General features: G+C 48.1%; 1 protein-coding gene across 7 annotated transcripts; it reads left to right on the forward strand.

The window, feature by feature from the left end:
• Window positions 1–4,943: 4,943 nt before the first annotated feature.
• Window positions 4,944–12,514, forward strand: Atg101 (autophagy related 101). 7 transcript variants are annotated; one of them, XM_047549547.1, is made up of 5 exons: window positions 4,944–5,052; window positions 5,291–5,416; window positions 5,720–5,801; window positions 8,660–8,978; window positions 11,832–12,514. In XM_047549547.1, exons 4-5 carry the CDS (start codon window positions 8,727–8,729, stop codon window positions 12,234–12,236), a joined length of 657 nt encoding a protein of 218 aa, XP_047405503.1. In that variant the 5' UTR covers window positions 4,944–5,052; window positions 5,291–5,416; window positions 5,720–5,801; window positions 8,660–8,726; the 3' UTR covers window positions 12,237–12,514. The 7 variants fall into 7 exon arrangements, with proteins under 7 accessions (XP_047405503.1, XP_047405502.1, XP_047405501.1 ...); XM_047549549.1 differs by having other exon boundaries at window positions 4,950–5,052; window positions 5,291–5,402; XM_047549551.1 differs by having other exon boundaries at window positions 4,964–5,052; window positions 5,291–5,342.
• Window positions 12,515–13,907: the final 1,393 nt, after the last annotated feature.

Consider the following 13,907-nt stretch of genomic DNA (forward strand, 5'->3'; position numbering starts at 1 on the left):
ACACAGAATCCTTTTTCCCCAAGAATGACAGATACACAAATGCCTCCCAAAGGAACAGATACACAACCCTTGCAGGGAGAAGAGATGATTCCTCACTCCCTAGGGACAGATGCACAGAAATGAAGCACAATCCCCACCCCACCTTGGAAGACAAACACACAGATCTTCCAGAAGAGCAAGAAATGCAGCCCTAGGGGGCTGGGTTGTGGTTGAGTGGTGGAGTCCTTGCCTTGCATGTGTGAGGCACTGGGTTCAATCCTTGGCACCACATTAAAAAAAGTTATTAAAAAACAAAAAAAGAAATGGAACCCTTCCCAGCCCAGAAGGACAGATCCCCAGCTCTCAGAACAGACAGCAGACACACACCCTGGCTGGTCCAGGACCTGAGGCTGCCTGAAGAGGTTGGCAGGTTGGGGCTGGGAGGGGCCTCTTTCTCACGCTCTCTGCCACTTTCTCCACTTTCCCTTCCGCCCAGGCATTTCCTCTGCCATGGAGGGTGGGGGCTGGGAGTGACATCCCAGAAAGGGTGGGAGGAAGAGAAACCACTGTCTAGGATGCTAGGGGGCAGAGGTTAGAAGGAGATAGAGGGTCCTCCTCACCCCCATGGCCTGCCCTGGCTGGAGAGTGAGCAGGCCGGTGCTGGCTATCCAGGCAGGCTGGCCACCGTCAGGAGCCCCCGGCCTGACGTCAGTCCCACTCATTGTTGTTGCTAAGGCTTGAGTCACTCCCTGTGACGCCACTGGGGTCAGCTCTGGAGCGGCTGGGGTGGCCTTCAGGGCCAGCTTTGGGGCTCAGCTCTCCTCTAGGCACACCCCAGGATGAGGTGGGGCCATCCGAGGCCACACTTACCAGGCAACGCCAGCTGCCTACTCCCAAGGTCTTGGGTTGGCCTTCAAGGTCCCTCCATGGGCCTCTGCTGCAGGCATGGCTGAGAGCCCTGCTCAGTGGCCTGACTGGCCGGCTGAGGCCCTAGGCTCTGACTGAGAAGTTGGCTCCCTTTATTCTTGCCTTCCCTGCCTCAGAACCCCATGTCTCCCTTGGCCCTCAGCAGGATCTCTCCTCCAGCCTGGCTTTTCTCCTCCAGAAGGACTTCCCAGAATAACCCCCTGAGCTCCACTTCTTCCTGGAACCACCAACCCCCCTTCTCTGCCCATCTCCTCAGGTTGCCATCCTGTGTTCTCAGCAGATGTCCTGATTTTCTTTTGGTGCCCGGTCACTTCCTAATTTGCAGAGAACAGGGCTTGGGACTCCTCCTCTCTGACTATGCCACTTTCTCTTTCCGGCCACCGGCATCTCTGGGATGACACTAGTGGCCCCCATAGAACCTCCTATCATTTTTCCCCCTACTTGTTGGGTTTTCTTGCCTAGGTGTACCTCCTGGTCCATCTCACCTCTTTAAGACTAGGAGCTCTCAGAGGGCAAGTATTGTGACTTGTTAGCCAGGCATGATGGTGCACAACTGTAATCCCAACAGCTAGGGAGACTGAGGCAGGAGGTTCACAAGTTCAATGCTAGCTTCAGAAATGTAGTGAAGCCCTTAAGAAACTTAGCAAGATCCTGTCTCTAAATAAAAAGGGCTGGTGCTGTGGTTCAGTGGTTAAGGGCCCTTGGGTTCGATTGCCAGTACAAAAAAAGAGAATCGTGACTTGTTCCCTTTGGCATGTGGACAGTTACATATATAGGCATGAATGAATGAAACAATTGCATCTCAATCCTCAGGGGTAAGGGCATGGGAGAATTCATGCTATGCCATACCACTTTTTTGATTAAGATCCCCTCCCTAACCCGACTACTCAAATAAAAGTGGGACCCTGGGTCTGAGTTGCAGTGAAAATTTCCCTGGAAGAATTCAGGGTGGTAGGAGGAGGCAAGGCCTAGCTAGCTGTGAGATCAGAGAGGTGAGGGGACTTAACCTCACCTTAAGGCAAGGAAGCCTTCATGGGGAGGATGAGTTTTGGTGTAGGGACAAGAGTGGTAAAGGCTGGTGGAATGAGGAAAGAGCAGCTAGCTGTGTGGCCTTGGTGAGTGTATTAGTCAGTGTTTACAGAGACACTGAACCAATAGGACACATGCATGCACACAGGCACCCACAGGAGTAGGGCAATAGAGGGATATTTATTATAAGGAATCAGTTCGTGCTGTTATGGAAGCTGACAAGTCCCAAGATCTAAAGTCAGCAAATAGAGAGCCAGCAGAGCTGATGTAGTTTCAGCCTTAATGCCAGCAGTCTTGAGGCCCAGGTAGAGCCAGAAAGGACTGATGTTCCAGCCCTAAAGCAGTCAAGCAGGAGTTCTCCTTGTGCATGGGAAGAGTCCAGTTTTTTTTTTTTTTTTTTTTTTTTTTTTTTTTGTTCTGTCAGGCTTTCACCTGATTGGATGAGGTGGAGGCCACTTGCGATACTCCATCTGCCAATTCAAATGTTAATCTCATCAGAAACACCCAGAATAACGTGTGACCAGATTGCATGTTCCTGTCCCAGTCAAGTTGACACAAAAAGTTAATCCTTGCAGCAAACCACTGCACATCACTGAGCTTGTTTCATTATCTATAAACTGGGACTGGGGGTAGAATTGTGTATATATATATATATACACACACACACACACACACACACACACACACATATGTATATATATATATTTTTTTTTCCCTTCCCAGTACTGGGGATTAAACCCAGGGGCACTTAACCACTGAGCTACATTCCCAGCCCTTTTTAATTTTTATTTTGAGACAGGGTCTCACTAAGTTGCTTAGGGTCTTGCTAAGTTGCTGAGGCTGAACTTGTGATCTCCTGCCTCAGCCTCCCCAGTCCCCAGGATTACAGGCTTGTGCTGCCACACCTGGCTATCTATCTCGGAAGGTTTGGAGAAATCAGCATAGATGTGCCCAGGGAGTGCTGGCGTGGTGTCTAATAGGGCTCCATGATGATGATGACGATGATGGCAGTATACTGGCAGCAAAGGGCTTGAGATGGTGTGTGTGTGGTGTGGTGGACAGAGGTAAGTCACTCTCCTCATTCACTGGCGGGATCTGGAGGTTAGGCCCTTGTTCACCTGCACACCAGGGCTGGTTCCAACTTCCCTGGGTCCCCCCACCCCTTCACCTTTCTCATGGGCTCTGTCCTGTCAACATTCTCTCCTGATGACCTAGTGGTTTTGTGCAGGCTCCAGAAAAGGTCTTGTAGGGCAGGCATCCTTTTCTTCCCCCAGATCCTGGGAAGTCTCCCAGACTTCCCAGGGAGTTTTGCCCACACCTGGGACGTAGGCAGGGGGTTGAACAAAAGTAGAACCATGGCGAAGAAGGAAGGGGAATAGGGAACAGAGGAGAGGGAGAGAGGGAGCCGGAGACAGAGGCCGGGGTAGTGCAGCTGTGTTTGGAAGAATAGGTAGGAAGGGGAGCCCAAAGGGTAGGGTCGATGACAGTAGTGTGTTTAAGCTTACTGGTACTGGCTCTCAGGATACTGTATCCCTGATGATCAAGAGCTAATAGTTCATTCAATTCAAACTCTGAATTCAATGATGTCCTGTAGCTTGAAATTATCATGGTAGGAAACTGGCAAAAATGCTACAAATCAAGGCAGTTCCCTACTAGACAGTAAATGTTAAACATTTACCAGCACACTACTGGTGGTGGTAGTGGGGTGTATTGGAGGAGGGTCCTGTTGGAGAAAACACTGAGGTGGTAAAGAGCACTAGATTTGTACTTCTTGCTCTGCCACTAACTGAGTGACCTTGGGCAAGTTGCTTAACCACTCCCAGAATCAATTCCTTATCCACAAAGATTGATAGGTATCAGCTGTATATATATATATGACATTTAAAATCATGTCTTTTTTTTTTTTTTTTTTAAACAGGAACTTGCTAGATTGCCCAGGTTGACCTCCTTCCTCAGTCTCCTAAGTGGCTGGGATTACAGGCGTGTGCCACTGTGCCTGGCTTAGATTCGTGCCCTTTTCATGCCACTCAATAAATGTTATCTATTACTGTTTTGGGAGATAAAATGTGTTAGGAAAACGAGCACTTTAATCTTCAAGTAAACTCAGCAGTGCCCCCTGTTGGAGATGGGGGCATGACAGATTCTCCTGGTATTAACAGAGCATCTGACAATTCTGACCTGAGTTTATAATCTGCATACAGAAGGAAACATATTTTTAGGCAGTTACAGAACACTAAAAATGCACTCAAGTTCACTGAACACTTTATAAGTCACAAAGGTTTTCCATATGAGTTATCTCTTCTGATCCTCATGGCAGTTCTCTGTTTATAGAGGGAATCAGAATGAGTGATAACAGAGAGTTACAAGCCTTACAAGAACTGTCACCAGATCGGTCATGGTAGCGCGCCAGGTATTGCTGCTGTATAGTAACCCGCAGATTAGTCCCTTTCTCTAACATCTTGGTGAGGACCGAGGGGGAGAGATCTTGCCTATAATTCAAGCTGAACAAGCTCAAGTTTTGTCATTAACTTGGCGTCATGCAGCACACTGGCGTGCGCTCATTTTTAGGACCTCTCTCTAGATGGTATGCCCCTAATTTTATGGGAATGGATGCTCTTATCCCGGAATTCAAAATTTGGGACCAAATCTCTGTGCTAGGGATGCATCTCACCGCCGTTGACTCCTCTCTGCCAAGGGAGGCAGCGCGGAGCCCATCCGGCCCTCCTTCCTTACCATCTCTATGGCGGAAATAAGTTATTCCGGCAGAAACAACATTCTCGCTGGTTGAGTAAATGGACTCGTCCAAATGAGGGGGATACTTCTTACTATCAAATTTTACGATCCAAGGAATAGTCAAGAAAAGGGCAGTGCCGAAGTTACAGAGAATCACTCGAGTATATGTATGCGATCCTGTGAGTTTTCAAATCCCATGGGCAGCTACAGTGGTGTCGGGGCTCGGCTGAGCCGGGCCGCTCCCCGGCGGCTGCAGGTGGCATCCTCCAGGGGCGGGGCGAGACCAGGACTTCCGGTCCCGGCGCCGTTCTCGTCGAGGTGGTCTGTCGCCTGCGGGGAGTGGGGTCGCGTGTCCTGCGGGGTCCCGGATCCGAGTTCGAGGAGGTAGGTGACCGTCTTAATAACCCGTCACCTGTCCTGTGCGAGTGCGGATGCTCCCCGGGGTGGCGGGCATGAGGGCTAGCCCCGAATCCCGGGGGCGGCTAGGGGCGCCGCCGCCAAGACGTCTGAGGAGCCAGCTCTTGCCTGGTTCCCTGGACTATGGAAGTTCGCCGGCGACGGATGTCCTGCCAGCCTCCCACCCGAGTTGCGGAACCAGACAACCTTCTGTTTTTTCTTCTAGTCTGTCTCACGGCTCAGCGCCCTCGCGGAGGTTGGAGAGCGTCCCTGCGGAGGTGATGTCCGAGCGGGAGGAGGCGGAAGGGCGATCCGAACCCCAGTGTCCGGCGCTTTAGGTTTGACGCATAAGGTGGGATAGGTGGTGTTCAGGGCTCTGACCGCCTCTGAGAAGGCATCCGTCAGCCTCTGGGGCGAACAGAGGGACCAGGTGAGGCTGGGGCAGGTCAGGACTGACTTTCTGGAGAAGTGGGCCTTTGGATTAAAACTGAGATTGAGGGAAGAGCCTGAACTTGGGGCCAGAGTATGGAGTTGTATGACCTGCATGAAAGTTTGTGGAAGAAGGTGGACTGAACTGGAGGTGAGAAGCTACAGGATGGAGTTAAAACTAAAGGACACAAATGGTCAAAATAACCCATCTTATCCTTGATCTCAGAGAAACAAACTCTGCAACCCCTACCCCTGGAAGGACCTGGAATTCCTGAGTCAGGATTTGTTGAGCAGTTATTTTGTACCAGGTACTGGGAACTGAGTATTGTGTTGAAAAGTTTGTAGTCTTTGTCCTTCAGGAACTGTCTGGTGGGAGAGGTGAGAATAACACCTGACAATACAGATAGGCCCTGGATTGCAAGGTGAGAGACTGAGCCAGCCCGATCTCTGTGTGCTCCACTACTGAGCACCACTGTTTAAAAGGTGGAGAGACAATGCAAATGCAGAGGAGAGTTGCCAGGACACCAAGGAGTCTTTTAGGATGTGGTGTTGAGCAGGCGTGTTTATTTAACTTGTTAGAAGGGGGGAGGTGGTTGGACAGAGAGCTGCCTCTAGATTTCTGAAAAACTTACTTGTGAAAAAGGGCTGAGACTTATTTTATGTGGCTTCAGCTATGAAAGCTAAATCCAGGTGGTTTTATGGGTGCAGTGGTGCACGCCTGTAATTCCAGCTACTTAAAGACTGAGACAGGAGAATCATATTCTCAGGGCCAGCCTGGGTGACTTAGCTAGACCCTGTCTCAAATGAAAAAATAAAAAGGAGTGGGAATGTAGCTTAGTGGTAAAGTGCCCCTGGGTTCAACCCCCAATACTAAAAAAATAAAATCAGTGGTTTGAAGCACAAGATACAGATGCCTTCAGGAGCAGGAATAACTGACTTGAACTGTCTCAAGTTGAAATGAGGTGCTGTGAGAGGTAGTGAATTCCCTGTTGGGTGGTTTGCAAGCTGAACACAGCTGAGACACTTGAGTGTTCCTCTTCTTCTGGGCTCATGTTTGGTTGGTTACTAAGTTCTGGTACTCAAGTCCGTTCTCTCCCTCTTGGTCCCCCTGCCATTGCTGTAACAGCCTTGCATCATCTCTAGTCAATAACAATATAATAATGAATGACTGCAGCTAATGCTTAGTGAATGTTTACTATTTGCCAGGTATTGCTGTAAGTGGTTTACACATGCTAACTCATTCAGTTCTTGAGACTGTCCTTTTAAGGTAGCTATTACTACAATCTCCTTTTTATAGATGGGGAAGCAGGCACATAGTTGTTAAGCAGCTTGCCCAAGATCACCCAGGGAATAGTGGCAGAACTGGGGTTCCAATCCAGGCTGGTTGGCTTCTGAGTCATTGTTTTTAACATGTATTGTACATGTATTGCCTTAACCTTTCCTTGCTCTAATCCCTGTAGTATTGCAGAATATCTTGGCAGGGAGGGCATGGCAGAGTAAAGCTGTTCCCTCATGGTGATCAGGAAGCAAAAAAAGAAGGGACCAGGGTTTTAGTGTCATCTTCAGTGGCACACCCCCAATGCTGTAATTTCTGTCTATAGTGTTCTAAAAAGTTTCACTACTTACCAGTGCTACAGGCTGGTGACCAAGGCCTTCAACACATGGCCTTTGGGGAACATTTAAGATCTATACCATAGAACAGAGCAAGATGTTGGAGAGCTGGGTGTAGGCCTGTGCCTGCAGTCCCAGCCATGGAGGAGGCTGAGGCAGGAGAATTGCTTCAGTTCAGGAGTTCAGGGTCAACCTGGACAAACAGCGAGACCCTGTTTCTTTAAACAGAAAAACAAAACAAACAAACAAAAACCCATGTGGAAGAACTGGGATTCAAACCCAGTTCTGGAGTTTGGATGGCCCTGGTAATATGTGAGGTTTAGTGTGTGAGTGTGTCATTCGGGTTTTGACGTCTTGAAGCTGTAACCCCAAAATAGTTAAGAGCCATTCTTTGTCTTTTAGTTAGAGTTAACTTCCTCCTCTCCCTGCTGCCCCTCTCTGTCTCTCTTTATTCTAGGACTTGAACCTAGGGCCTCACACCTGCTAGGCTCATGCTTTATCTTTGAACTACATCTTCAGCCCTTTTTAAATTTTATTTTATGACAGGTTCTTGCTAAGTTGCTAAGACTGGCTTTGAACTTGGAGCTGTTGACCTTAACCTCTTGAGTAACTGGGGTTATAGGTGTGTGCCATTGTGTCCAGCCAGATTTTGGTTCTGGGGCTTGAGCTTAGGGGTGTATTACCACTGAACCACATCCCCAGTCCTTTTTATATTTTATTTAGTGACAGGGTCTTGCTAAGTTGCTTAGGTTCTCACTAAGTTGCTGAGACTGGCTTTGAATGTGCAATCCTCCTGCCTCAACTTCCCAAGCCGCTGGAATTACAGGTGTGTGCCACTGTGCCCAGCCCCAGATTTAACTTTCTTTCTTTCTTTTTTTTTTAATGGTGTTGGGGATTGAACCCAAGGCCTTGTGCATGGGAGGCAAGAACTCTACCAACTGAGATACACCCCAGCCTCCCATCCCACCAGATTTAACTTTCTGATGCACAGATTTTATTTTATTTTTTTTTTTTGTGGTGCTGGGGATTGAACCCAGGGCCTAGTGCTTGCAAGGCAAGCACTCTACTGACTGAGCTATCTCCCTGGCCCCAGATTTGATCTTAGTACAGGAATGCTTTGACTCTTACTTCCTGCAGGATAGTCCAAGTGCCTTAATCTATTCATTCAAGGTCCCAGGAAGTCAGACTCTAGTCTTGTTTTCTTATTCCCACCTCATCTTCTCTCATCACAGTGGGACTATTTACTGGCCTGTTTCTTCTGCGTTCCTTCAACTCCTAATAGCAGTGCTAGGCTTGCTTTTATGTGGCCAGTGCCCAGCACGTGTCACACAGTGAGCCTCTGTTGCACGCTGCACCTATTGTTGTAAAGGGAACTCAAACCTCAAACAGGTGTTTGGATGGGTAACCTTGAAACTCTCTGATCCCAAGGGCCTATGAATTTCTGGTAGTAGGTGCTTCCAAAGGACAGAGAAGGGCAAGGAGAGGCAGGGGCTGAGCTGAGTCAATGCATATGGTTCAGAAGGTGTCAGCATTCTGATCTGGGCTTTTCTTGCAGGGTTGCCCTTGAGTGGGGCAAAGCTCCCTGTCTTTGTCCTTGTCACCTGCCCTGGTGTGGCTCCAGGATGAACTGTCGTTCGGAGGTACTGGAGATGTCAGTGGAGGGGCGGCAGGTGGAGGAGGCCATGCTGGCTGTGCTGCACACGGTGCTCCTACACCGCAGCACAGGCAAGTTCCACTACAAGAAGGAGGGCACCTACTCCATCGGCACCGTGGGCACCCAGGATGTCGACTGTGACTTCATTGACTTCACCTATGTGCGGGTCTCCTCCGAGGAGCTGGACCGTGCCTTGCGCAAGGTCGTCGGGGAATTCAAGGTAGGGGTTTGACAGCCTGAGGAACGCTCGTCCACCCTCTTTGTTGCACCAGCTTCTCCTTCCTGAGAGTGTGACTTGGACTCTCAGGCTCTAAGAAGAACTCCTCTCAGAGTTGGGTGTTGGTCTGGGATGCGGGAACAAATTCTTAGGGAAGAAGGGACAGCAGGAAGCCCTTACAGTGTTGGCAGTCAGACTCCCGTGGGAGTCATTGCTCCTATGGTCTTGACCTTCTCTCTGGCTCCACAATTCTCTCTTGACATGTCTCTGTTTCTATGTTCACTTTTCTCTGGTCTGGGCCTTTTGCATTTGAGACTCCCTCAGAGGGAAGACTGCTTGACTCGGCAGCTGCCATCCAAGATGGCTGATCCCTTTGGGCAGTGTGGCACGGGTTTTATGTGCCTGTGTGGAAGGAACACACCAGGTGCTAATGTTGGTCACCTCAAGAGGTGGGAATGGCAGGATGATTTTTAACTTTATCGTTGTTGAGAGTCATGGTGTTTCCCTATTTCAGTGAGTGGCTATTTAAAACCTGTAAAGAATCAAGGGGAAATTTTTCTTTTTCTTTTTTTTTTTTGAGGGCTATAGGGTCATGCACTGTGCAGTAGTTGCCTAGTGTTAGTTGGACCCCCTTCCAGGCCACAACATTCAAAAAACCCCTCCCCACATCCCTGCAAGCCCAGAAAGAGTGAGTTCATGAGGTTTCCTAGTTATTCTGCAAGAGAAGCAGCCTTTTTATCCCTCTGTTCCTCTGAGAGGCACTCAAAGCAGTGGGGGTAAGAGCATGGGTTCTGGACCGAGACTATACCAACCAAATCTCACCTAGGTAAAGTGACTCCACTGTATGTGAAATCAGGTGTGTGGTACTACAAGGACTAAATGAGTCAACTGTGTCCAGTGTTTCGAACAGAGCATAGCACACAAAGTGCATTGTAGAATTCTAGGCCATTGAAACCATCAGTCAGGGTCATGTGACCTTGGTTTGTCCATGAAGGAGAGATTATTCCCTGATGGGTGGTTCAGGATTTGAGGCATTCTCATTTTCTGGATTGTCACTAACTTAGGTTGAAATGTGCTTCAGGGTCCTCGCTGGGAGGAGGAGTATGGGGCTACCTACACCCATGGGGATGGGATAGATAGGCAGAATTATTGAACTAGTTTTTCCATTTGTTTCTCAGAGAGTTAGCCAAGTTTGGCCTGTCTTTCAGCTCCCCTTCTTCATTCTGTTTCTTGGCTTCCTTCTTTCTATATAAGGATCCTGCTTGGAGAATGTTATAAGGATAAGGACCAAAGGGCTGGGACTGTGGAGGGGGAAGGCCCTGAATAAGATGATGGAAGAGGGATTTAGGGCTAAGGGTATAACTCAGTGGTAGAGCCCTTACCTAGCAAGTACAGGGACCTGCGTTCAATCCCTAGTACTGAAAATAAGGAAACAAAAAAATAAAAGAAGAAAAGGAAGAATTTTGCAGTTGAACAGTCTATATTCAAACCCTGGTGCAACTGTTTATAGGCATGTGACTTTGGGAAATTACCTTCCTCCTTTGAGCCTCATTTTGCCTCAGTAGAATGAAGGTAATGTACCTACTTTGGGGAGTTGAGAAGATTCAGTGGAATTGTTTATTTAAATTTCCTACAGACCAGAATTATTTCTACAGCATTAATCCTGCCCCCCTCCCAAGTACTGGGGATTAAACACAGGAGTGTTCTACCACCCCTCTTTTAAAAAAATTCATTTTGAGGCAGGGTCTCACTAAGTTGCCAAGACTGACCTTGAATTTGGGATCCTTCTGCCTCAGTCTCCCAAAAAGCTGGGATTACAGGTGTGTGCCATTGTGTTGGCTTTCTATAACACCAATTTTTTTTCTTTTTTTCTTTCGTGATAATTGGGAGTTAAATACAGGGATGCTCTTGTCATTGAGCTATAGCCCCATCCTTTTTTATTTTTTTATTTTCAAATGGGGTCTCACTAAGTTGCCTAGGCTGACCTCAAACTTGTGATCTTTCTGCCTCAGCCTCTCAAGTCCCTGGATTATAGGCATATGTCACTGCACCAGGTTATAACATCAGTTCTTTTTTTTGGTGCTGAGGATTGAACCCAGGAGCACTTTACCACTGAGTGACATACCCAGCCCTCTTTATTTTTTATTTTGAGACAGGTTATTGCTGAGTTGCTTGGGGCCCTTGCTAAATTCCTTAGGTTGCCTCCAAACTTGTAGTTCTCCTGCCTCTGCCTCCCAAATGGCTGGGGTTATAGGCATGTGCCAGTGTGCCTGACATAACATCAGTTCTTTTTTTGGTGGGGTGGGTACCAGAGATTGAACTCAGGGGCACTCGATCACTGAGCCACATCCCCAGCCCTCTTTTTTTTTGGGGGGGGGGGGCAGTGCTGGGGATTGAACCCAGGGCCTCGTGCTTGCAAGGCAAACACTCTGCCCACTGAGCTATATCCCCAGCACCCCCAGCCCTGTTTTGTATTTTATTGAGACAGAGTTTCACTGAGTTGCTTAATGCCTTGCTAAGTTACTGAGGCTAGCTTTGAATTTGCGATCCTCCTGCTTCAGCCTCCCAAACTGCTGGCATTCAGGCATGTGCCACCATACCCAGCATAACATCAGTTCTTAATAAAGCTGGAGGTGTTGGGCTAGGAGACAAGCATTAGTTTGCTTGAACCACTTATTTGCAGACTGGCTGTGTCACCCTCATGCAAATCCTTAACTCTCTGGGTCTTGCTCCCTGTCATTCCTAAAGGTCTAATAGAGCTAGGAGAGTATAATTCCTAGGACTCAGGAGCAGGACCCCCAAGGAAAGAACTCCTCAGAGACTTTGACTTGCTCATCTCTTATCCCTTGTTCCCAGGATGCACTGCGAAATTCAGGTGGCGATGGGCTGGGGCAGATGTCCTTGGAGTTCTATCAGAAGAAAAAGTCTCGCTGGCCTTTCTCAGATGAGTGCATCCCCTGGGAAGTGTGGACCGTGAAGGTGCATGTGGTAGCCCTGGCCACAGAGCAGGAGCGGCAGATCTGCCGGGAGAAGGTGGGTGAGAAGCTGTGTGAGAAGATCATCAACATTGTGGAGGTGATGAACCGGCATGAGTACCTGCCCAAGATGCCCACACAGTCGGAAGTGGACAACGTGTTTGACACAGGCTTGCGGGACGTGCAGCCCTACCTCTACAAGATCTCCTTTCAAATTACTGATGCCCTGGGCACCTCAGTCACCACTACCATGCGTAGGCTTATAAAAGACACCCTTGCCCTGTAGGCCTCGGTGAAGCCTCAGGAGCTTCCTCAGGGTTCCCAGACTTTGCTTCTGGGCATTGTACTGTCAGGCCCTTGGGATTCTGAAACCCGCTCTGGGTCCTGGTGAGACTTGGATGGAGCAGACCCTGGCTTCCATGTTTTGTGGTTGCCAACCTTTGGTCATCCCTGTGACCTTTGCTGATGGTCAAGTCCTGTCTACAGTCACCAACCCTTGTTCCCCTTTCTTCTCCACTGTACAGAAGAGCCTTTATGAGGATGGTGAATAAAGTTGAGATGTGAGTCTGGGTTCAGCCATCACTCCCTTGGCTTGTGTTCTGCTGTGAAGCATTAATACTTTTTGGCCTTTCCGTGAGGACACAGGTGTGTGTTGTGGGCATTATTCCAAGATGAGGGAAGGGATAGATTGGGTTAAAGAATATTGAAGCAGACAGATTTTTGTTCTTTGTTGAATATTGACACAGGCAGTTCTTACCCACCCCAGATGAGTGACCATGACTAGTCCCATGAATGACGGGTGTAGGGTGAGGGTCTCTCACTCTTGGATGAACTGAACTTCCTTTCTTCCATTCTTTTTTTTTTTTTTTTTTTTTTTTTTTTGTTGGGGGGTACTGGGGATTGAACCCAGGGATGCTTAACCGCTGAGCCATATTCCTAGCCCTTTTTATTTTTTTATTTTGAGATAGGGTGTTGCTAAGTTGCTGACATTGGCTTTGAATTTGTGATCCTCTTGCCCCAGCCTCCTGAGTCACCATGATTATAGGCATGCGCCACCACCTCCAGCTTCTCTTACTTTCCTAAGGGAGCTATGACATCCTTAGGCTTTATGTTGTCTGGATTTGTTTCATGGTGGTCTTGAAGAGTATCTTCTCTTTCTTCATAGAACATATACAGGTCCCCATCTAAGCTGGAAAGGTCACTTGATATGGGGTGTCTGGGGAGAGACTGACATCATTTTTACTCAAGCATATTAAAAATCTCCATTGCGTTCAATGCTTTTGATTTGATCTGTATTTGACAATGCTTTTTGGCCACATCTGGGGCAGTTCTAACCTTACAAAATGAGATGTTTATAGAGAGAGGTGCTAAGGGAGGAAAACTGTGGGTGGGGGGTGTCTTGCACATGGCTCTGGAGCATTGCATAGCCAGGAGGGTCAGGGAATGTTTGTTTTTCCCAGGCCACACCACCCTTGGCCACGTGCTCTTTCCTGACTGAGTTTTATGATGTCCTACTCTCAATTTCTGGGCACCAGAGTTGGAGGACTGAGGAGAGGGTTTGGAGATGGGAAAGACCTCTTCCCCAGCAAATACTTGATGGCATATGACCTCCACTTGGCCTCCTTCAGTGCAGGATGGTGGTAGTGGTTCCTGTTTTTCCTCTGAGATGTTGGCTGATACCAGCAGTGACATTGTTTATTTTCCTTTTTTTTTTTTTTTTTTTTTGCTGTTCTGGGAATGGAATCCAGGGTCTGCCTATATTAGGCATGTACTAATTTTTATTTATTTATTTATTTGTTTGTTTGTTTTGGGGAGATTACACACCAAATTATTGGGAGGAATATTTACAGGGGCAGGAAGAAGAAAAGGAAGTCACACACAAGGTGGAGATAAGGCAGGGGACATGGTAGGTACAAGGCAGACCAGGGAACACAGAATGATCTCTTCTCCCCCTAAA

The sequence above is a fragment of the Sciurus carolinensis genome, chromosome 4, assembly GCF_902686445.1.
Source record: "Sciurus carolinensis chromosome 4, mSciCar1.2, whole genome shotgun sequence".
Lineage (NCBI taxonomy): Eukaryota > Metazoa > Chordata > Mammalia > Rodentia > Sciuridae > Sciurus > Sciurus carolinensis.

Excerpts from the sequence above, each read along its gene's own strand:
- Atg101 (XM_047549546.1), top strand. The coding sequence starts at position 8,727 with ATGAACTGTCGTTCGGAGGTACTGGAGATGTCAGTGGAGGGGCGGCAG. Across the intron at positions 8,979-11,831 it reads AGGTCGTCGGGGAATTCAAG|GATGCACTGCGAAATTCAGG; the intron begins GTAGGGGTTTGA and ends CCTTGTTCCCAG.